The 22,066-nt window shown below is 43.2% G+C and overlaps 1 protein-coding gene and 1 long non-coding RNA gene across 2 annotated transcripts in view; one reads left to right on the forward strand and one right to left on the reverse strand.

The window, feature by feature from the left end:
* Positions 1-4,597, reverse strand: part of LOC122182729 — a 57,903-nt gene extending 53,306 nt beyond the window's left edge. Inside the window, exons 1-3 of the long non-coding RNA XR_006179954.1 lie at positions 4,524-4,597; positions 2,143-2,194; positions 1,107-1,361 (exon numbers count right to left, since the gene is read on the reverse strand). This is a non-coding gene — a long non-coding RNA (uncharacterized LOC122182729). The remainder of the gene's footprint in view (positions 1-1,106; positions 1,362-2,142; positions 2,195-4,523) is intronic.
* ARRDC4 (arrestin domain containing 4) lies at positions 12-9,071 on the forward strand. The gene is made up of 8 exons (XM_042876245.1): positions 12-480; positions 1,658-1,724; positions 2,006-2,153; positions 3,838-3,940; positions 4,545-4,801; positions 5,352-5,514; positions 6,061-6,215; positions 6,389-9,071. The coding sequence occupies exons 1-8, from the start codon at positions 12-14 to the stop codon at positions 6,443-6,445; spliced, it is 1,419 nt and encodes a 472-aa protein (XP_042732179.1). The 3' UTR covers positions 6,446-9,071.
* The last annotated feature ends 12,995 nt before the right edge of the window (positions 9,072-22,066 follow it).

The following is a 22,066-nucleotide window of genomic DNA, read 5'->3' on the forward strand; positions in this document are numbered from 1 at the left end:
ACCCGCAACGAATGGCGCGGCGAGCGGCCGGGCGGCGGCCAATGAGGCGCGGCTGGGGGGCGGGACTATCCGCTGCGGGCGCCGGAGGAGACAGGCGGATTTTAAAGCTACCGTCGACGGCGGCCGCGGGCTTCCCCGGGAGCCGGGGAGCGATGGCGGCGGCCGGGCCGGGCCCGGGCCCCGGGGCCGGCGGGAAAGTGAAGACGCTGGCCCTGGTGCTGCAGGACGAAACCCGGCGCGGCGGCTACTGCAGCGGGGACACGGTGTCAGGCCGGGTGCTGCTGGAGCTGGCGGGACCGCTGCCGCTCCGCGGGCTGCGCCTGGAGGCGGCGGGCCGGGCCCGAGTCGCCTGGAGCGAGGCGGCGGGATCCGTCGGCGCGGCGGGGGCCTGCGGGGCCGAGGCGGCGACGGGGCCGCGGCGGGAGGCTGAGGTGCGCTACCTGGACGTCCGGCAGAGCCTGCTGCAGAGCGCGGCCGAAGGTGAGCGGGGCGACGGGGGCGACGCTGCGGGACCGCAGCCCCGAGGGCCGGCAGGTTTCCTCGCCTGTTCCTCTCACAGCGGCGCCCCGATGCTCTGCGAGGCAGCGGCGTGCGGAGGCTGACGGAGCCGCGTTGTGCCACCCGCGGCAGCGCCGAGCACTTGCAGCACACGGCGTTGTGTAAGCGCTTCTCTGCGGGGAAGTGTCGGGCCGTTGGGAGCGCTGTGACGGCAGGCCCTCGATGGTTATATTAATATTACATCGATTAATAAAAATACGTTTCATTACCCTGGCCTTAAATTGCAGCTTTTCAGTGCAGAAGGTAGCTTAATTGAAAAAAGTGGATTAGCTGCAGGCGCAGAATTGTGGAGTCACTGTGTGTGGAAAAGACCCTTAAGGTCAACATATCTGGTTGACACCAACCCTTGGAGGCCACCACTGGCCTTTGGTGCCGCATCCACACCTCACAAATACCTCCAGGGATGGCCACTCCAGCTGCCCTGTTCAGTGCCTGACTGCCTTTCCATGAAGGAATTCTTCCTGACAGCCAACCCAAACTTTCCTAGGTGCAACTCAATCTGATTCCTTGTATCCTATCTCTTTATCACCTGAGAGACCGACACCCACCTTGCTGTGCCCTCCTTCCAGGCAGTTATAGGGCATGTCGGGTTTCCTCTCAGCCTCCTGCAGACCGAACATCCTCTGCTTCTTCAGCCGTTCCTCACATGTCTTGTGTTCTAATCCGTCACCCAGCTTTGATGCTCTTCTCTGGATGCAGTCCAGTATTCTTCCTGAAGTGAGGGGCCCAAAACTGAGCGCTGTGCTTGAGGTGGTCTCACTGGCGCCGCTTACAGAGGGATAATCACTTCCTTAATCACTGTCCTGTTAAAAAGGAGAAGAAACTTTCTGTATGCTTTCCAGAAACCATTTTGGATTGGTTGGCCAACATCCTGAACTGAAACTCAAGGACTTCATGTTTCCTTGACTTTTTTTTTTTTTTTTTCATTGAAGTCGCACTACAGAATAAATGAAGTGTGGGCTCCAATCCAAAACCCATTGGGATCAATAAAAACTTCTACCAGTCCCTTGCATCTGAGTGTTTATAATTTGTATGAGCCTCTGCTTTGTACTTCTATTTACAGAGTAACTAAAATACACTATTCATTTTTATCCTGCAGGTGAGGAAGGCTTAGTTCTATTAGATGGAAGACATGAATTTCCCTTCAGCTTTCAACTCCCACAAGAGTAAGTTAAATAACACAACCTGAAGGGATTGAGCTGGACACTGCTTATTGTGGAAAATTAACTCAATGTAATTTGACTCATGTTTTTTTTAATATCAAACTGATAGCTCAGCTTCACATGTTTGTCTTAATCAACCACCGGGTTGTGGACATGCCTTTTGTTACAGATTCCCTAAGGCCCTAAAAATACAAGATGTAAATTGGTAAATGTTTATGTATACAGGAAGCGTTCGTGTTTGGAACTGAATTACAAACCTACAGTAATCCTTTTGTCTGTTTCAGACCTCTGGTGACCTCTTTCACTGGGAAGTATGGCAGTATTCAGTACTATGTGAAAGCAATTCTGGAAAGACCTGCAGCACCTGATCAAAGCGTACAGACAGAGCTTCAGGTCATTAGCCATATCGATGTCAACTCACCAGCTTTATTGGTAAGAGGGTCCTCCACTGCCCTTTCCTCCCTTAAGGCCAACTGCAGAAATTAAAAATAAAAAAATCATGTTCCATCCAGCTATAAACATTTCCACGTTATTCTAGAGAGCCAGTTCCTGAGTTCTGAAAGCATGTAAGCTCTCTAAGCTTTTCTCTATAAATAGATGATCTTAGGTTGTGTGAATAGCAAACAGAGAGGGTTGTTGGCTTTTTGTGTTGGTTTTCTTTTTCTAATACCATTGATTACAACCCTGCTGGCAGAGGTGCTCTTGCCAAAAAGTTATGCAGGCTACAAATGCTTAATAATAATAATGCACAAGCTTAAAGTAGTTACTCTTACCAGAGCAACTACATTCACACGGCTGCAGTGTCCCAAACTCTTCAATAATGGTAGGTTGAGGAGCAGTAATTATAGAAGAGTATTAATCATGCCCAGCCTGTCATTTATGGTCTGGCCATTATGTTACGTCTCCTTCCATTTTGCATGTCGTTTTCTAACATTAAGTGTGTGCGTGCAGCTGCTTTAGAGATCTTTTCAGTTATTTCCTTGTGACAGATTTGGCCACATTAAAGCAGAGCTTCTAATAGTCACCAGAAATACCGTAGAGTAATAAGAAAGATCAGGCATTAAGTAATGAGAAAATAGGCAAGATAGATGCTAACGAGCTGGATTCTTTTATCTCAGCCCATATTATGAAAATAATGTAAAATTATACCTTGCATTTTCATGATAGCAACGGGATCTAAATGGTTATTCATTTAAATGTGAATGAGTAATTTCTATTTTATTTAAAACGCTAGGATAATTTTAACATTTCATCATGATGAACATAGCTAAGAGATGTTTTCAGCACATTTTTCTCCTTCCTTTTATGTGCTTACGTTTTAATCTCTCCAGAGCTAGAACTTACAGAATTGCTTTGGCAGTGACATCTGTAAGCAGAATCTAGTCCTTTTACATCAGTGTATGTCAGGAGTGTGAAGACGGCGTGTCTGGTTACTGCAAGGACAGTATGGAGCTGACAGCAGGCTATTGCACAGGAGGGGGCAGTGAGTCGTACAGCAGCCATTGCTCATAGTAGATTACAAGGAATCCACCAAAAGAACTGGAAAGTTTTTGGAACAGTTGGAAAAACTGGATGTTGTGTTTTTCTGACACAATGCTAAATGTTAGGGGTTTGTGTGGATTACAAGTTACAAAGATGTATCGCCTTAGCTCAGCGTGTGTACATTTGTCCTTTCTTAGTAGATACACAAAGACAAAAATAGTTTACCTGTTTAACTATTGCTTGCAGATGGAATTAATTCTGCATTTTTCTGCACTAGGGTTATGTAAGGGCACAAATACAGCAATTCTTCCTTAGACTTTTAAAAAGGAACGCCTATAAAAATGCACTGAATCAGTCTTTTTGGAAACATTAATTCAAGTATGCTCAGTCTCTGTCTTCTGCATTTGATACCTTCTAAATGCAGACTTGTGCTTTAAAACAGGCCTATCTTCAGATAGCCAAGACTTGCTGCCATTTCACGTGGTGGGCAAAACACCAGTTCCATTGAGCAGTACAAAGATTCAAATCCAAGGGGATTTTAGAATTAATTTAAATGATTCTTAGGCGTTACACTGAACTTCAAGTGATTGATAACTTCATGCAATAAAATGGAAAAAACCCCTTTGTTTTATAGACACCTGTTCTGAGAAGTCAGGAGAAGATGGTTGGCTGTTGGTTTTTCACCTCTGGGCCAGTGTCTCTGAGTGCCAAAATTGAGAGGAAGGGATACTGTAATGGTAAGAGGAATTGTCTTCACTCTTCAGGACATGAGTATTAAACATCTAAGATGATTTTTTCATCCCTGTAAAGGCAACAGTGGAAAGGAAGCCCTGACAGTAAACTTAATGGAAAAGCCATGAACATCTGGTTATAAAGAACAAGATGCTTTTAGTGGGGATAAAATACATGGCTGAGGCTGTAGAGTTTTTCCATGTCCCATTTGGGTGTTTACTCTTCTGTAAGAAAGAGCGTTAGCAGCTTCTTCCACATCTTGATAATATTGGATACACTGAGGACGTGGAATGTTCTGGAATGCAATTAGTACTGCATAGAAGGAAGACTGGTGCGTAGTTTGCAAATAAAGCTTTTAGCACTTGTTCATATTTTGCTTAATGTTTTAAAATGAATCTCTGTTTATGCGTAAAATGTAGTAAGTGGCTTTAATTCTGCTTGGATGCCAACTCTGTAAAGAAACTAGCTTGAGGAAACTAGCAAGTATTGTTGTCAGTTTTAAGGTGGGGGGATGTACATGGGTGATGTACATGCTGCAAAACAGCTTTGATGTTTCTAAAAGAAAGCTGGTGAACACAAGTTACTCACTGAACTCTTTCTGGCTTTAAGGGGAAGCCATACCAATCTATGCAGAAATCGAGAATTGTTCTTCTCGCCTGATTGTTCCAAAAGCTGCCATTTTCCAAACACAAACGTACCTGGCCAGTGGGAAGACAAAAACTTTCCGTCAGATGGTTGCCAATGTGCGAGGAAACCATATTGCCTCTGGGAGTACAGATACCTGGAACGGGAAAACTCTGAAAATCCCACCTGTATCCCCCTCTATACTTGACTGCTGTATTATTCGTGTAGAATATTCATTAGCTGTAAGTATGGATTTTCTTTACAAATGCAATATTGTATAACACTGCTGAAAGCTACGTTAGGTTGGGGACAGAAGAATTTTCATTACTGAGTTCTTAAATTTTGAAGTGGGGAGCAACAGTAAATGCCAATAAATGTCATATGGAGTGACAGACTGAAAACAACGAGGAGATTCTGAAACTGAAAGATAAGAGTAATAAGGAAAATGTTTCTGCGGGAAGCAGCAGTTTAGTTCAAGACCTGCAGAGATTATCAGGGGACAGTATTTCTCACTAAGTGGATTCTTCTATTTGTTCTCCTCAGAAGTGGGAAGGCAGGACTGGAAGTCAACTTCTTTTGGATTTTTTTTTAAATGTCATCTGGAGACAAGGTAGAGAAGGAAGGAAATGACTGAAAAATAATGAATGCTGCCAGCACATTAGTTAAATATTTGAGATGAAGGAAACTAATTTCTAAATGATCTGCAACAGAGGCAGTATGGCAGCTTCTGGGAGCAGTAGTCGAATGGAATCTAATCATGTCTTTTTCTCTTATTTGGGGGTTGTCACATAGGTGTATATCCATATTCCCGGTGCTAAGAAATTGATGATCGAAATGCCTCTAGTGATTGGCACTATTCCTTGTATTGGCTTTTCAAGCAGAAACTCCAGCATTACCAGCCAGTTCAGTATGGATATGAGTTGGCTGGCCTTAACCCTGCCAGAACACCCTGAAGGTAATATATACTGAACTTTTTACAGTACCACATAATACTGTTTACAGCAAGAAGGGAGTAGTGGCAGTTCAAGAACTAGATCAATAAAGGATGTAGACCACTGAAGTACAACTCACGAGAAGTAAGGCATGTGTATCTAACTAAAAATCCAGAAGGAGTGATGGGCATACCCTAGCTCCAACTCTCTTTAAGAGGCTCTTCACCTCTAGCTGACTTCAACTAAATCTTGAAATAACTAACCTCTGATAGCAGGAGTTCTACTTTTGCAGTGGAATTAGAACTAAGGCACCTAAAAATTCCTTCATAAAATACCAATATATTGCTGGAGTAGCTCTAAAAGCATCTGTAGAATGACTCCTGAATCACTTAAGCATACTAATGCCATGGTTCCAGATGCAGTATTTATGAATATAGTGCACTCCATAAAATCTGACAGCGTAAGATATTTGATATATACAGTTTTCATGGTCCTAGGATATTGTAATGCATATATTGTCTTGCCAGAGAATACTTCAGAATTTCACAGTGTTATCTCTTGTGTTTCAGCACCACCAAATTACGCTGATGTAGTGTCTGAGGAAGAGTTCTCCAGACATGTTACTGCTTATCCACCACCAATCGACTGTGAGGAACAATTGTGTTGTCCTGTGTTTGCTTACATACAAGAGTTCCGGTTTCAGCCTCCACCTCTTTATTCAGAGGTAAAAAATAATGATAATTAAAAAACAGGTTTCAAACAGGCATCAAAAAAACCCCAGCTTTTTTTGAAAAGTCTCAGCTGAATCTTTATGTGTATTTATTGTCACATGGGAGAGGGAAAGTATTGGGATGCAAGAACTATAGGCTGTAATTACTGACTTCCTTCTCCCTGTAGGTTGATCCACATCCAACTGATGTAGAAGAATTTCAGCCTGTTTCATTAATGCTTTGAAGAAGGCTTTGTAATGAGGATCACTGCGTTGAATGTCTTATCTGCTTCAGCTGACAGTGCAGCTAAAAAGGAGACGGTTTGCTTTTTCACAACTTCAGTTTGCGTACAAAAAAGGCAAAAGAAATGGAGAGAGAGGTATGAGAATGTCTGATGGCAGAAGAGAATCTGCTGGATTAGCCTGCGCAGAAGATTCTGTGGGAGCAGCTCTGCTTGGGGTACATGAGAAGAGCTGGGAAATACTGAATGCTTTTTTAAAAAAGTGGATGTATTGCATAAAGTACACAGTGGAGGTATGAGGATCTTCTGAAGAGAAATCAATGTATACTTTGTATGGAACACTCTGGAAGAATTTAAGTAAGGATGATGTTGGGAACTTGCTTAGTAGAGCACGGGTAGCAGAACAGAATGTGGGGTAAGAAAATTGTTTTGTAAGATGTCCCAGTGTTCAAGGGGCTTCTGTGTGCATCCAAGAATGGAACACTACTACAATGTGGAGCGAAATCTTCACTCCAGCTTAACTTTTCATTTCATGAGAGCCTGCCAAGTGGTACTGTTTTAATAACTTATACTGATTCTAAAGATGTCATGGATGACAAAACAGCTATTATGCAATATTATGAAGACAACCATTTATTGAGTGAAAGATAAGAGTATGTAAAAGAAAACTGAACTTGGATGTGAGCTTATGCACTATGCTTTCTTTCAAGGGATTTCTTGAGGGAATTATTCTAGCCTTTTCTACTGTATTGTTCTTTTTCTGCATCTTAAGCCTATGGGTAGCGTAATAAGGGGAAGCATGGCAAGGGAAGATCCTTTTGCCAGCAGCAGGTGTACTTCACAGTATGGACAATACTTATTTATTCAGAAGCCTTTATAAGCCTACCTCTGTTCTGCAAATGTACTTACGGTCAGATCTGAGACCAAAAAAAGAGTCTTGTTTAAGCTCCAAGATACTTCAGGGTCCTGAAAGGGACCCTGAACAGTTTCTGTGATTAGTGAATGAGATGGAAAGCATAGAGAGAAGCTTAAATATACCCCGAAAAGATATAGCATATAATTGAAGTGGAAGCAGACACCAGAGGAACAAAATCCTTTGGTAATGGCACAATGCTTCTCATTACTCCTGCATTTTTGTCTAGAGATCTATTGTCAGGGGCTGCACTAGTCATTTGCTATCCATCCTATTTTTTGTTAATGTTTCCTTGTTTGTTTTTGCTGTCTAATTTTGTTTTTGTGCAATATTTTAATGTTTTCTTCCTCAGGTCATGTAGAACAGTAAGTTTTTGCTGCTAAGAATGAAGGCACATCTTATTACTTGGCCCTTTGCTGCCTTCATTTAAAGTAGAATGTTTGCTTCCTGCCAAGCATCAATTGGAATAAGTAATCCAGCATGAACAGATGACTTAACGGAGCAGAAACACAGCATTCTCAGTATGCATGTTTACAGTCAAGTCTTTAAACTATAGGGAATCTTGAACTGCTAGATCTACTCCATATGTCTTACAGAAGGGTTTTGGGATAAAACCTGGTGCTTCATGTGGTTAAAACATTGTACTCTCTGATCATCACAAGGATAGCAACTGAGTTTCTTTCATTTCATCAGTAACTGCAGTTTAAAGAAGTTTGAATGCTTTTTATGAAATCAATCTTCATTCAAGAAGCAGGGATTTTTCTACAACCATATACGGATATATATTTTTAGTCTTCTTTTAGTATGACTTCCTTACATTGTCTGATTTCTAGCACTTCACCTCGAGTCACTCTTACATCACTGTAAAAGACATACTGATGAAGATTCACATTTCTAAACTGCAGTTACATTTTTCATTTGCAAACTGAAGTATTGTCATCTATGGCAAATGCAGCTTTAACCAATGAGTGCACGTTTCAGAAAGGACACTCTGAAAATGAGTATATCTTGTCTTAAGTCTCAACGTGTAGCTCTCATGCCTTTTATTTCAGTGTTGGCGTGCCCATACACTCAGTGCAGGATTTTCTTTTACATATCACCTGGAAAGGGAACAAACATAATTTCCTTAAACAGATACCATTATGGTTACTTGAAAAAATACTGTGGCTGTATGCTAATTTGCATGTTAACAATTCAAAATACTACCTTTAAGAAGATTGTGGGGTTTTGTTTTGTTTTTTTACTTTAATTCCTGATAGGTGATGTGTGTTATCCGGCTGTTTGATTGGTATAAACATGGTCAGGCAAACAAAAGATGAAAGGTAAAGATGTGCTTTGTTGTTGTTGTTTTTTCCTCTGTGAGTTGTTCTTCATTATTTGCAGATAAACTGTGGCCTTAGATTGTTTGCTGCAAAAAAACTACTAAAATGTGTTTCTTAGGAAGCACACATGGTCCTTCAAAGGAGGGTTGGAAACAAGATCAAGTTCTGCTCTCAGACACTTGGCTTAGTGCAGAAATTGGTCCTTAAATAATGTTTGCACAATAAGTTCAATAAGCAGGGGGGTTGCTTTGATAACTGTGAAACAGTTGAAGAGAGACAAATTAAAAAAAAAAAAAAAAAAGCTGTTAAACTTTAACATCCAGGAACATGATTGTATTTTGTACTAATATGAGCCCTATGGGTTCTTTTTTTGTTAATAAAAGTATAAAAGGCACCTAGCGCTGTTCCTGTTGGTTTCACTGTCTGTAAGATGGAAAAACTGTTGTCTTTGAGTTGTCTTAAAAATATGTGTTCAAACAGGTAATAAACGATGTCCTCTTCCATACAAGGGTTGAGAAGGTACTGCAGGTTTGTGTTTGCAGCTCTGATGTTTGAACTGGAACACAATTCCCATACAGAGTAAGAGAGACCACTTAATCAACTCCTGAACTGGGCCATGTTCCAAACTCTTAAAATAGTATGTTCTGTTATTTCACTGCCCCATTTGAACACCTAACTCCTTTTATTAAATCTGCACTGCAGATCTCACTGAAGAGTGTGGAGAACACGGTTCACAAAGTCGATTTGAAGATGATCAATTGCTCTACATATCTTTCATGCCAAAAAAGCCACGGCAGTAATGCCTGCTTTCCAGTCAAATTCTGCTGCTTCCCAGTGCTCTCCTTGGGGTAGTGGTTGAGCACAGGGACATAAAAAGAGGCTTTCAGACTGCTGCATTTTTCTAAAGCTGATTATATAATATCTTAACATCAATATGGATAGTGCAGGCTGGCATGTAAAGTAGATTCTCTGAAGAACTAATTAGGCCTCTCATGGGCCTGGTCATTTGCTTCCAATACTCAAATGTTGTATGGATGTAGCATAGACAGGGTGCCAGTCCATGCTCCAAATTACATTGTGATCATCATTATTAAACATAATTAACATGCAATGATATTGCACAATCGTACTACATTACCATTTCGTTATTGGCATTTTAAGACAAGTTATTTCAATATTAAGTCAAGAAATGAAAAGTGGTTTTATGGAATGCAAAATGGTAACTCAAGTGGGACTGGACTAGAGTAGCTGCTTGTTATAACACAGGCAGATTCGATCTGCTTAAGTACAACTGTATTACTGACAAATCTCTGAGCACCCATCCCTTCAAAAGAAAGGAGGAAATCCCTCTTAGTTTGGGCTTACATTCAGCCATCTGGCTGCCTGGAGGGTGAGAACGTGAAATGCAAGGTGAAAGTAGGAGCAGGTGCTAGTGCTTGATGGACACCTACAAGTAGATTTCCCCAAATAAACTGAGGCATGCAGATCAAAATGGTTTTATACTAACACACAATACTTGCTGTATTGCTTGATGGCAGTTGTTTTCTTATTAGTTGTGCTTTCAAGTAATAAGTGTAGTCAGATTAAGAGTTGGATATGTAAGTAAGTGTGAGTTGAGGTAGATTGGTAGGTATTTAGCACTCAGCAGCTATCACTACGACAGCCTAATGACAAGCAACACCCATTTGCTTCTACCATCTTCAATGTACCAGACCTCTAATGGACAACTTTCCCATACTCTCCCCTCCAGCAAAACTGTTCACTGGCACTTCACTTGTAGCACAAGATTCAGCTGGCAGTCTGTGCTCACACAGACAGAGCAGCATAAGGACATTTTAGTCTTAGTTGATAGAAGGAGTACAGAGTAAAAACCAATAGAGTTAAAAGCAATTAAGTCATCCACTGTGGGGGCTGTGGGATGGAAACGGGAAAGTGGGGAAGTAGGGGAGGGATAAAAAGAAGATGCTGTCATTGTCAGAAAGAAGACACAGCTGAAGCAGCAAACAGTGCCCTAAGAGGGGATTTGACCTGAACACCAAGAGCAGCCAGTAGCTCTCGATGCCTGGTATCAGATGTGGTCACACACAACATGCAGGAGCAGGGCAGATACGTAGGCTAAACCCACTGCCAAATATTTTTGGTTGTGAAAAGCTACTAGTTCCCAGAGCCTTGGAACAGTGTAATTCTCCCAAAAAGCTACTGGGCACAGAGATTCTTGACACTGACTTCCAAAGATAACAGAAGGTACCTGTATCTCAGTACCCAGCTGTGGGATACGCATATTTACACACAGAGGCTTTCTGAAAAAATGCGTATGTACAAACAGAACGTTCTTACAAACCAACTGACCTGTCGTAGGCATCTCCCAGCCAGGACTCAGTGAGTGTGTTGTGAGCAGTGAGACAGCTTCTGGGGAACACGAGTACACACTTTCTTCAACCCTGGTTTGGGAAAAACGGAAGAACAGACATAAGAGACAGTAGAAACTGAAGAATTGTCAAGAGGACGATATGATGACCATAAAATTGTTGCAAAACCAGAAAGGTCCCAGAGCTGTAAATAGGACAGTCCTATTGATGTCGCATCCAGCATCTGGGTATGTCAGTCATAACAGTCAGACCACAGCATGAGGAGAAGGCAAGTCTTACTGTTGAACTAATTGGATTAATCGATGCACAAAAGAGATCACAAGTGACAAAATGTTAAATTTTCATTTAAATTATTTAAGCCCTGAAGTGCTTTTATCATCTCTCTTAATGTGATGTGACCAAAGCATTAGCCTAAACAGATTAGAAAGATACTAAAATGGAAAACAGTCTGTGGTCATAAGTATTAAATGAGAGTAGGAAAGAAAAGCATTTTCTGATCTGATGCAGATTCTCCAACCACAGTGTTCTGGAGGAGAAGATAAGGAGATATGTTTCTGACAGACATTGGTACCACCACACAGAGACCAAGTTTTGCACGCTGTGTGCAGGGCTGGTCCTCCTTATCCCAGCAGCAGTGTTTTGGTACCACTGGTCTCTCCCTCACCATGAGATCAGAAAGAAGGCTGCCATGATCCTCTATCAGTGATTCAGCCATCACATCTGCTCAGCACACAGGAGCAAGATGGGAGAGTGAGGCTGTACCTCAACAGGGCTGTGCCAGGCTGCAGCCAACCCTGCTCCCACCAGCTGTGCAGTGCCCACAGGCAGCTCAGCCCCCTCCTGCAGCCCTGTGCAGTCACACGCATCGGGGGCAAAGAATTCAGGAGGTCTGTCAGCTCGAGGTGTTAAACAGAGAAGTCCCCAGGAAGGGCAACCTCACAGGCTTTTTTCTCATGTGAACCCACCTGCCATCACCGGGACAGGACATTATGTTCATCCAAACAAATTAACAATTCATTTCCAACCCTGACACAAAGATTAACCCTGCCAATTAATTCCTTAATCTCTTGCTGCCGACAAGGCTCACAGTTGCCATGTGGACGCGTGTCCATTGGGGCCTGAAGCGGGGCCATTCTGTTAATTGATGCTGCATCCAGGACACGGCGCAGCTGATATTCAAACATGCTCCAACTATACAAACCAGGGCTGCATCTCACACTTCACCAATGTGCCAGACAGCACCCGATGGACACCTTGAAAAGGGCATGGATCTCAATGGCTGCAGCAGCTTTTGCTACATACAGGAGAAATGTTAGCTGGTACAGTCATTTAGCCACGATGTGATTGTACTGTTGTATAGCACACACAGGAGCTGGGAATGTGTGAAATACAGCAGTGATGGAAAGTGATACTCAGTCACCTTGAGGGTTGTCTGCAAGCCAGCTATGACAAATTGGGTCAATTTTCCTTTGTTTCTCTAGGTTTTACCATATATAATTAAAAAGATACTGCTCATTAAGGTGCTTTATGAAGTAATAATAAAATCTATGAATAATATTAAATTAAAGGCTACATAATGTCTCTGGACATATAAAGCAGGAAATTGCAGGTGTGTAAAGTAAGCGAGCAACAAAAAAGGAATCAGTTGGTGCCTGTTACAACTCGTCCAGAGGGTGGGACGAGTGGAGGCATTGCAGAACTGCGAGGAGTGTACGCACTGTATAAACACACAACCTAAGTGGTGTTTACAGAGATGTACAGGGAAGGAGGATGTACGGCGTACAGGACTTTCTGTTCCATGCATGTGTTAGGTAATGTCTGCTTTGGTGCCTTAGCTTGGGGATTTTTTGTTGTTGTTTTTGGTGTTACATGTATTTGGGTTCAGTGCTCAGTTGTATGCTGAACTTCCATAACCCAGGAAAGGTGAAGCCCACCCTGCTGCAGTAGCAATACAGTCTGAAAAATAAAGTCTGACTTTCCCTGCAGGCCTTCCAGCAGATCCTGACAAGGCTGGAGAAATAGCTGTTCTGTCTTTTATTAATGAAAGTGGGGAATACATTCAATGCAAAAAAATTTGCAGCTACCGGATTGGAGCCAGCAGCTCCATGGGTGCCTTGTCAGAGGGCATTACTGGAGAAGTATTTCATTCTTCAGCAGAACGTTTATTTCAGATGCGTAACAAAACCAGGCAACATTTGTGGACTCGGGAAGGCCGAAGGACAGATGCCTATTTACATAGTGGCGGTGCCTTCTGAGACACTGTCAGTGACAGCGCTACTGGAGAACGCAGTCTGTGGCCTCAGGCCTTGTTTCTGCAGGATTTGTCAGGACAAAGGCTTACATCAGCTTTTCCCAGGGCTGCTGTCTGTAACACAGCACTACCGTGCTGTAGTCTGTAGTCGCAAGCAGTCCCTGCTGAATCATGGTGCTGCTTCCTTCACAGAGCCACATGGTACTGATTCTCACACGGATTTGGTGTTGGAAGAGTTAAACTGCTGCTCCCTACTGGACTATTTGGCATCTCCTTGTTTTCTGAAGTTATCACACTTTCTTCTAGGAACTTGTGCTATAAACAGCTCTCAGGCAGGTGCCAGTTATGTACTTTTCCAGACACTGCTATGAAACACATCACCTAACAGCATGCCGGTACAGAGGGAAGGGGAGGTAATCTTTGCATTACACTCCATGGGAGCAGGCAGGACAGCCCCAGCAGCGACATGAACACCACCCTTCACTCTACCACACAGTTTTGACTTCCAGTTATTTATAAAAAATTATCAAATGCAACTTTTCCAAAGTGACAACAGGCATTGCCAGAGCTGAGTCCTGCTTAAGTCACCTGCATACAGTTTGTTGAAACATCCCCCCCAGATGCCTTGGTGCACATCACAAGCTGTGCCCCAGCCCAACGCAGAGCAGCTCCCTGCAAAGCCAGCCTCCCACTTCTGTGCAGGTCCTCTTTGATCAGCAACCGCAGCAATAATTTACATCTCCCATCATTAAATCTTATGTTTGATCACAGCCAAGCAGCCCTTCCGTGGAGCTGGCAGGCATTTACAATCCAAGTACGCTGGGAAAAAGACTTCAAGGCTATTTAGGGAGGATTCCCATGCCTGTTACAGTTCACAGTTCAAGGAGATCCCCATCCCTGCCGGCAACACAGAGACATACACTGCAAGGAAACCTTGCTTTGGAAGGGAGAAGGCAGAAGTGAGAACAGCCTGAGAAGCTCAGCAGCGTCAGCCTTGGCCTTGAAGTGTTCACTAAACACAGTACAGTGATTCAGGAATGACCAGGTTGGATCATCCCCCAACCCCAGCCCCACTCCCCATTCATTTACAGTGGTGCCACTTGGCCCCAGCACAAACCACAGCCCCAGCAGACAGCAGTCACTCCCCTTCTCTCCATCACAGGGTAACAAGGCCTTTCCCAGACAGCTGCACGCCAATCACTGCTATCTCAGCTGCAGCTACAGATCCCAAATGAAGAGCAGCTATTCTCTTGCCAGCCCTCAATAGTACGGTCTTCCCCTTCCTCCTTGCACCTAAATGGCAGCGATATCAGAATCCCCACAGATAACAGGGGAGGAGGAAGGCAAGGAACAAGGCTTCCTGTGCTCACAACACAAGTGTTCCCTGTCACAGCTATCCGTGCCAGCTGAAGGCACTTGAGCCAACGGTTGAATGAAATTAATAAGGCTGTATCCCAGCTAAGTGAGAAGCAATCTTGCCATTGCTGGCGTGTGGCCCTGGCTTGCTGGCAGCCAGAGCTGGCAGGAGACAGCGTGAGGGACTGGAGATGCCCCTTCTTGGGTTACCTCGACCCCCAGCAGTCCTACTGCCTGGGGCCTGGCATCAGGACATGTGGCCTGCACACCACAGTGACTGTTGCTTGTGCCAACACTTGTTTGAATAATAATATTTTCAAGCTGACATCCACAGAAATGTTTGCATTTTGCTCCTGTGCTCCTCAGGAGTGATGCAACTGATTTCACAGGCTGGGGTTTTCTCAAAATCCTTAATAGTTTTGTAGCCTCTCTTCCAGTAAGGCTTTAGCCATCCTTTTAATAGACTTCAGTTCAGTAATGCATTACCTTTTGTTAGAAGATTTCAAGCTTTCTGGACTCTAGAAATCTGGATGCTGATTTTCCTCCTCTCATCCAATCTCTTGGCAATGTAATAAATAAAACTAATTTACAATAAAATCTGTTGCAGACATTGTTGTCTTCAGCTGAGTGGCAACTCCCAGTTCCTGTCTCAGGAACATTTGTGGTTTCTGGCACATCCCTAACAGGTATGAAACTCGTACAGCTGCTGACTCACGAGCTATGTGAACACTGATGCAACACAGTGCATAGTCAGCCTTCAGAGGTGGACTTTGGCTTGGAACTTCACACAGAGGAGGGAGAGAAACACACCAAGCCAAAGCCCTCTGTGGGGATGTAGGGGTAGAGGGGTAGGCCCATGACCCAGCAGTGCTGGGAAGAAATGATCCTAATGCAAAGGAGCTGTGTGGCTCAGCCCATCGAGGGTTGGGCAGAGCTCCTTTGTAATGCTGTTCCTGCTCCATGCAATGACTGACTGAGGGAATCAGAGTCTCTCCCAGCTGACAGCTGGGAAGATGACACACTTGCTTACCCAAATATACACGTGACATCCCATTTTATCAACCCACTCACCTGCGAGGTCATTCCTAGCAAATTCTTAAGGAATATAATTAGAAATATCATCTGATAATGAAAAGGCAGAGTGAACAATGTTTGGTCATGAGCAAAGACACATTGGAGTGAATTTGTTTTCCGCACCAATTCTGTAATAGCCAAAAGGAACCACTCGATAGAAAGCATCTGAAATCAAGAGATGACAGCCTAAGCTATTTCCCTCTTTATGTCTTTAAAGCAGAAAGGGAGACACTGCTGCCACTGTACAAAAAATGCTGGGCAGCTCCAGCTCTGAGCGCATGCAGAGATACTCTACAGACTGAACCGTGCTCTGAAAGCACAGAGGTGTGACACAGAGTGCTCAGCACCCTCCGAACTTCCTCACCACAGAGAGCTGGTGGAAGCAGACCGCAAGTACGCAGCGCAGCTTGCATTAGTGTCAACAGGCAGCCCAGTCAATTTATGCAGCGTTAGTCATGACAACAGCAGCCACAGCCTATTGTAACACAACCAGAATTCATTAGGTACTTCCCTGTCACCCATATGAGTAGCAATAATAACACCAATTAATACTTCAAACGTGAACAAGTTTGTCCTGCTCTTTTAAAAGGAAAAATATTGTTGCCCTTATTTTAAGGATGGGGATCTGAGATAAGCAAAGACAGTGACCTAATAGTCGTTATTCTTTGGAGGAGGCGATCACTTACATTGTTTTGGTGCTTGGTTCATTCAGGTAATTACTTTTGAGATCCACCCATAAGTAGAACAACAGGGACAAAGATTTGGAAACAGAACAGACGTAAGACTGCATTGCTCTGTAGGATACTGAATACACTTCTCATTAAGGTGACATTAGGGAATACCAATGAGCTTTTGGAAAGAATGATGGGTGAAAGCCCCCCTGTTCAGATCTTGCCTCCAGACCTAGTAAGCACCACAAGATTCATGTGCATTTCCACCTATCCTAAAGATCTTGGTGTCAGGGACAGACACAAAAAGGGAGCAGAGATTTTAATATCTTGTCCACAGTTCAGTCTCTTGAGTCCAGAACCAGACCCTGCATCACTACCGAGGCCGGGTTTATCAAGATCACGAAAAGGAAGAAGGCCACCTACCTCTGTTCCCACAACCTGCATGAGAAAGCACACCCACCAGGCAGAGTCCAGGCAGTAGTTACTGATCTTTCTGTCTTTCTTATAAGCCTATCCTTGAAAACACTCCAAATACAGACTGCTAATCAATCTTCATTAATTTATCTTGCTCTGTATGTCAAATTCACTGGGCACACACCTGCTATGGCTCCAACTTTTAACTTTCTCACAGTTATCTATAATCAGACAGGAAAAACTGCTTCAGATACCCAAGTTCAGTCCCTTTATAAAAGCAAAGCTTTAAGCCTTTGTATCAGAGATCTCCAAACTTTTGAAAAGCACTAATCTTCATCAGCTGTATCCATCAATCCTCCAGTCTGTCTACAATATCAGAGTGTCAGTTGAGTAGTTCTTCTGGCAGATGATGATGTCAGTGAATTCCTAAATCCCTGTCCTCAGTGGTCCCTGAGATGGAGGGGGACAAAACAAGAGCTACTCAGGTAAAGAAACCATTTCACCCCATGCCTACATCAGGCACATTTTAGTAACACTGGAAGCTGCCAACCTAGAGAAAAATGCTGTCTGTGAGGTACTCAGAAAGCTCTTGACTTAAGCCAGCTTATTGTTGACTGCTGGAAGGGAATCCATTCTCCTTCACATCTACTAACTCACAGCTGTAAGGTACAGTCCAAAGGAAAATTTTTCACGCAGGTAGTTTTGTCTTCATGTTAAGTACAGCTGCCTCCGAAGGTCACAGCTGAGATCTTTGATGCTGGCATACGAACAAAGGGAAGAGGCAGTTCGTAGGAAGATCCACCCTTTCCCATTCTGCAACTTCTCCATACACACCTACGCCCTTACTTCAGACTCAGGTTTGTGCAGTGAGGCTCACAGCTTCTGGCTTATCGAAACAGGTGGCGCAAACAGCAGAATGACTTTGGCACATGCCACTCCACACGCTGTGCAATCACATCCAGGAGCTGTCAAGGCTCTTTGATTTTGCAAAAGAGTTTGCAAAGCTGCAGGAGGCCTTTGAGACTGCAGGCCTTCAAACATTGCTCAAAAACATCTCTGTTTCTTGTTTGCTGACAAAACTAAATATTAATAATAATAACAAAAAATATCGCCACTGTCAGCCACACACATGTCAAACATGGAAGAAACATGATCAATTTGTTTGATGGATTTGTGGAGTATCCTCCTGCCCTGCTAATCAAGTTGCCTGCTGTTCAGGAGGATTATGTGCCTTCTTGCAGGTTGGGGCTCCTGGACAGAGAGAGGGAGGATGGTGAAATTTCAGATCTCCGTTTGGACATGAAGTCTAGCAACACCAGGTAAAGAAATCTCAGTGGGTTTGAGCAACAAATGTGTCTGACAGGGAGCCCTGAAAAAGAGAGCTCAAAAGGACTCAGGAACATATCCAAACTCCATCACACTTGAGCAGGTCTTTTCCAGGATCCAACAAGTCTAATCACTGGCCTCAAAGCTGTTCTTACCCTGATCCTTGCCTCATTATTTTGTCAGCATCGTGATTTACCCCACTGTAACTTTCCTAAGCCAGCTGCTCTGAAGCAAAGGTGGGTGGTAATGATTATGTTTGTCTGCAATATCCTCCCAGCTTGAGAGCCCACAAGCCTGGCATATGTCCTGAGCATTACCAACCTCACCTAATTCCCAGGAAGGATCTTCTGATGGAATAGTAGATGTAGCATCCTTCCACCAAACTCAGTTCCTTCAGTCTGGGAGACTTACCTCTCTTCTATCTGTTTTCTCTCTTTCTACACTACAGGACTTGGACAGCAGAGAGAAGTATATCACTTTATAAATGAAAGAACAGTGATGCCTATAACCATACCAATCCCCACCTTGACACTCTTCACCTTGTCCTCAGATAATTCTGATAACTGATTTAACTGTAACTTCCATCACATGTTATAAGGACAACATTCTTCGGATTTCTATTTAAAAGTGCATTCAGAAACAGGCCATTATTTACAGAACTGGTGATAAACGGATCAAGAGAATCCTGACAGCATCTAGAAAACAAAGTCTTGATTCAACACATAAGCAGCAACCACTGCGTTGCATCACACGCTGCTCACAGCCTGCAGAAAGCCCTTTTCACCCCAGCAGCTCCTGGCCAGCAGCTCAAGCACTGGGTTTGGCACAGCAGGAGGTTGTTAATCATATCTGCTCTGCACACATGTGACCAGCCATCCCAGCTTTGGAGTTGAACTGAATCAAGCTGTTTTTTTGCCGTGTAAGTGATATAAAAGAGCAGCCCTGTGTAGCAGAGGACTGTGATGGATCAGATTGAAATAGCAAACTAATGCTGGTATATCCAGGCCACTAAGAATCAGAAATCAGATTAGGGAGCAGTCACTTACTGTACTGTCCTCCAAACAAGCAATACCCAGGGGATGCAATGGAAGTGGAAGGGCTATTAGAAGTGAAACGACCAAACAACACTGAAATCCAGGGCAAACTCTCCAGTAAGGCACACTGTGTAAATGGTAAGCTGTTGGGCAAGGACTGAGAGCAGCAATCTTCATTTATCTCCAAGCATGACCCCTCTATAACACACTGCTGGATCAGGCAAGGGTGGCACACTGTGCTACATGAAGATGGAGCAGTGGAAAAGTGGGGAAAAAAAACACTTCTGAATTTAAACAAAACTCACATTTTCTTCCTGTTCTGAAGAACATGGATAATTTCCTCCTCATTGAAGATGTAAGAAGAGCAAGAACTTAGTGTAGAGCATGCCATGCTAACATGGAAAATGTGTTGTTATATTTATATCAAATTTCTCATGAGACAGGAGCTACGTGTATTTCTTATTTTTGTGCAGTGCCTTGCACGTGGGGGTTCTGATTCCTAACAGGGAATAATTCTGAGGTCCAAGCGCAGTGTCAGAACCTGGCCCTACATGGAAATGTTCTTTAGCTGAAACTGTTCTGGGATGTGACCATTCAGACGAAAACAACCCTATTTTCAGGCAGATGAAGGACTAAAATTTGCTGTGATGGAAAGAGGGCTGAGAGAGAGAGAAAAGCATTTGAGACAGCTGCCTGGGTGCTAGAAGCAGTGACCGAAGCCATACATTGGATGGGAAGCTTCAAAAGTAGGAGCTAATGTGTGAAGCAGCCTGAGAACAAGAGGAGAAGGGAGCACCATCACATCCCAGATTCCTGCAGCAGGGCAGGGGACTTTTTTGGGTACAGATTCCTGAAATCCATCCAACCAATGCCCTTCTCTTTAGCATGAAGCAATAGGCCAGATCTGGTTTTGTGTATATCACCATGGAGAGCAGATGCACCAGCCAGAGTAATTAACGTTCCTGTTATTCTGAGCCTGGTAAACATCTATGAAACTCTCTTCTAGAAACAGGTATGAAGGGCATTTGGCACTATGTAAAATTACATGCACAATTACCACTGCTACTCTTTAAAAGTCATTCAACCCTTACTCATGATGGAAATAGTTTCCTAAGTTCTCTGAGATGGTGTGGAAAAGTTGTTAGCTTATATAAGCATATACACGGGCTGCAACCTATAACTGGGCATCCCAAGGGGAACATGACAACCTACCGAAGCATGAGACTTCTCATCTTATGCAAGCTCCAGCTATTTCCCAGTCTAAAATAGGATATTCATTACAGAACCAAAAGGTCCTGTTTAAATGATCCATTAGAAAAACCACGTGAAACTATGTCAAAAAGATTCTGAGAACATCGATTCTGAATAGTCCTGCTATCCAGGAGACTCCTCTCCGTGGCTCAGAGGTGTGAGGACCGTCTGCGGTCCCCGTTCAGAAACTGGCTCACTGCAGAAGGGCCTTTGCTGTGCTCTTGTGTAAAAAGCATATGAAAACCCACATTTTCACAGGTCAGGTGTTGATCTGCCCCAGCTGACAGTACCAGGGCACACAGGGAGATGGGACAGCAGAGGGCCTGGAGCAATGTCAGCATTAAAGCTTTGTAAGCATCGGGACAAACAGACTGAGCACCAGTCAGACGACAGTGCTTGCTGTACAGAAATAGTTCATTTCAAAACACACAAACAAAAAATACCCACAAATGAACTATCAGAGATCTTCCTTTACTATCAACTACACGCCCCAGGGTACAGGAGACCAGAAAGCAAATGACTGGAGGGAATAAAGCAGTGCTCTTGATCAAAATCCAATCCTATTATTTTCCAGCTTGTGGAACAGAAACAAAACAGCATTTAAGGTCTATCATTTACCACTGACCTTTGAACAGAAATTTTCTGCCAGCCCTTGTTTGTGTTTCCACGGGCAATGGGCTGTTGCACAGATTGCTGACAGAGTGCTGTGAACGCAGTGAAGCCTATGAGAGCCCACAGAGGTTTCGGGTTTTGGAATCATCTGAACCCTAAGGTAGTTTAAATATCATTTAACTCTCTAACACGTTAATGCTTCGAGAATCACACAGTCCAGCAGAGAAGACAGATGCATTGCATGGGCTGAAGTGGTCATTGCTCTGTACACAGCAAAGCAGCTCAGTCCCTCCCAGTGCCACAGAGCTTAGAATACGAATCCAGCAGGACTAATTCCCCCAGTAAAAGACTGAAGAGTTAACAGCACTTCCTGCAAGTGACAAACACACTTCTGAAATGCAGTAAATATATCTCAAGTAAACAATACCAAATATCATTAATGGCAGTCCACTGAAATCATGAGGACGTGACAGCAGGATAATGAACAGCAAGTCTTGCAGCAAAACTGACAGGGCTCAACTGGCTGATATGACTGAGATTTAAAGAAAAAAAAAAAAAAGATGTGAAATTTACAAATATTACTACTTAGTGAAAAAGCTGTTTGGAATTTAAACAGAATTTTGTCCTTATTCTTTGATAGTACTTTTTAAAATAGTGGGACTATAAGATTTCTCAAATATAATCCTAGAGAAGTCCTTAGTTATGTCTTACATTCTATTTAACGGCTTTAATCATTCTGTTAAAACTCCCTCCTTTTATGTTAAATAAGGTCTTAAAATCAAAAGGAACCTCTGATTTTATGCATTGTGATGGAATTCTGCTGGAAGACGACAATGACACTGCAACCTCCCATGTGCCATTTCATATCAATTTCATAGGGATTTTCCCAAAGCTCTGCCTTGGGAGGCTGCAATAACAGGAAGCTTTGCAAAACAAAAAAACTTCGTAAAAAAAAGAAAAGAAAAGAAAAGAAAAGAAAAGAAAAAAAGAAAAGAAAAGAAAAGAAAAGAAAAGAAAAGAAAAGAAAAGAA

This window comes from Lagopus leucura, unplaced genomic scaffold (assembly GCF_019238085.1).
Source record: "Lagopus leucura isolate 7727_CA_CO unplaced genomic scaffold, USGS_WTPT01 Super-Scaffold_100015, whole genome shotgun sequence".
NCBI lineage: Eukaryota > Metazoa > Chordata > Aves > Galliformes > Phasianidae > Lagopus > Lagopus leucura.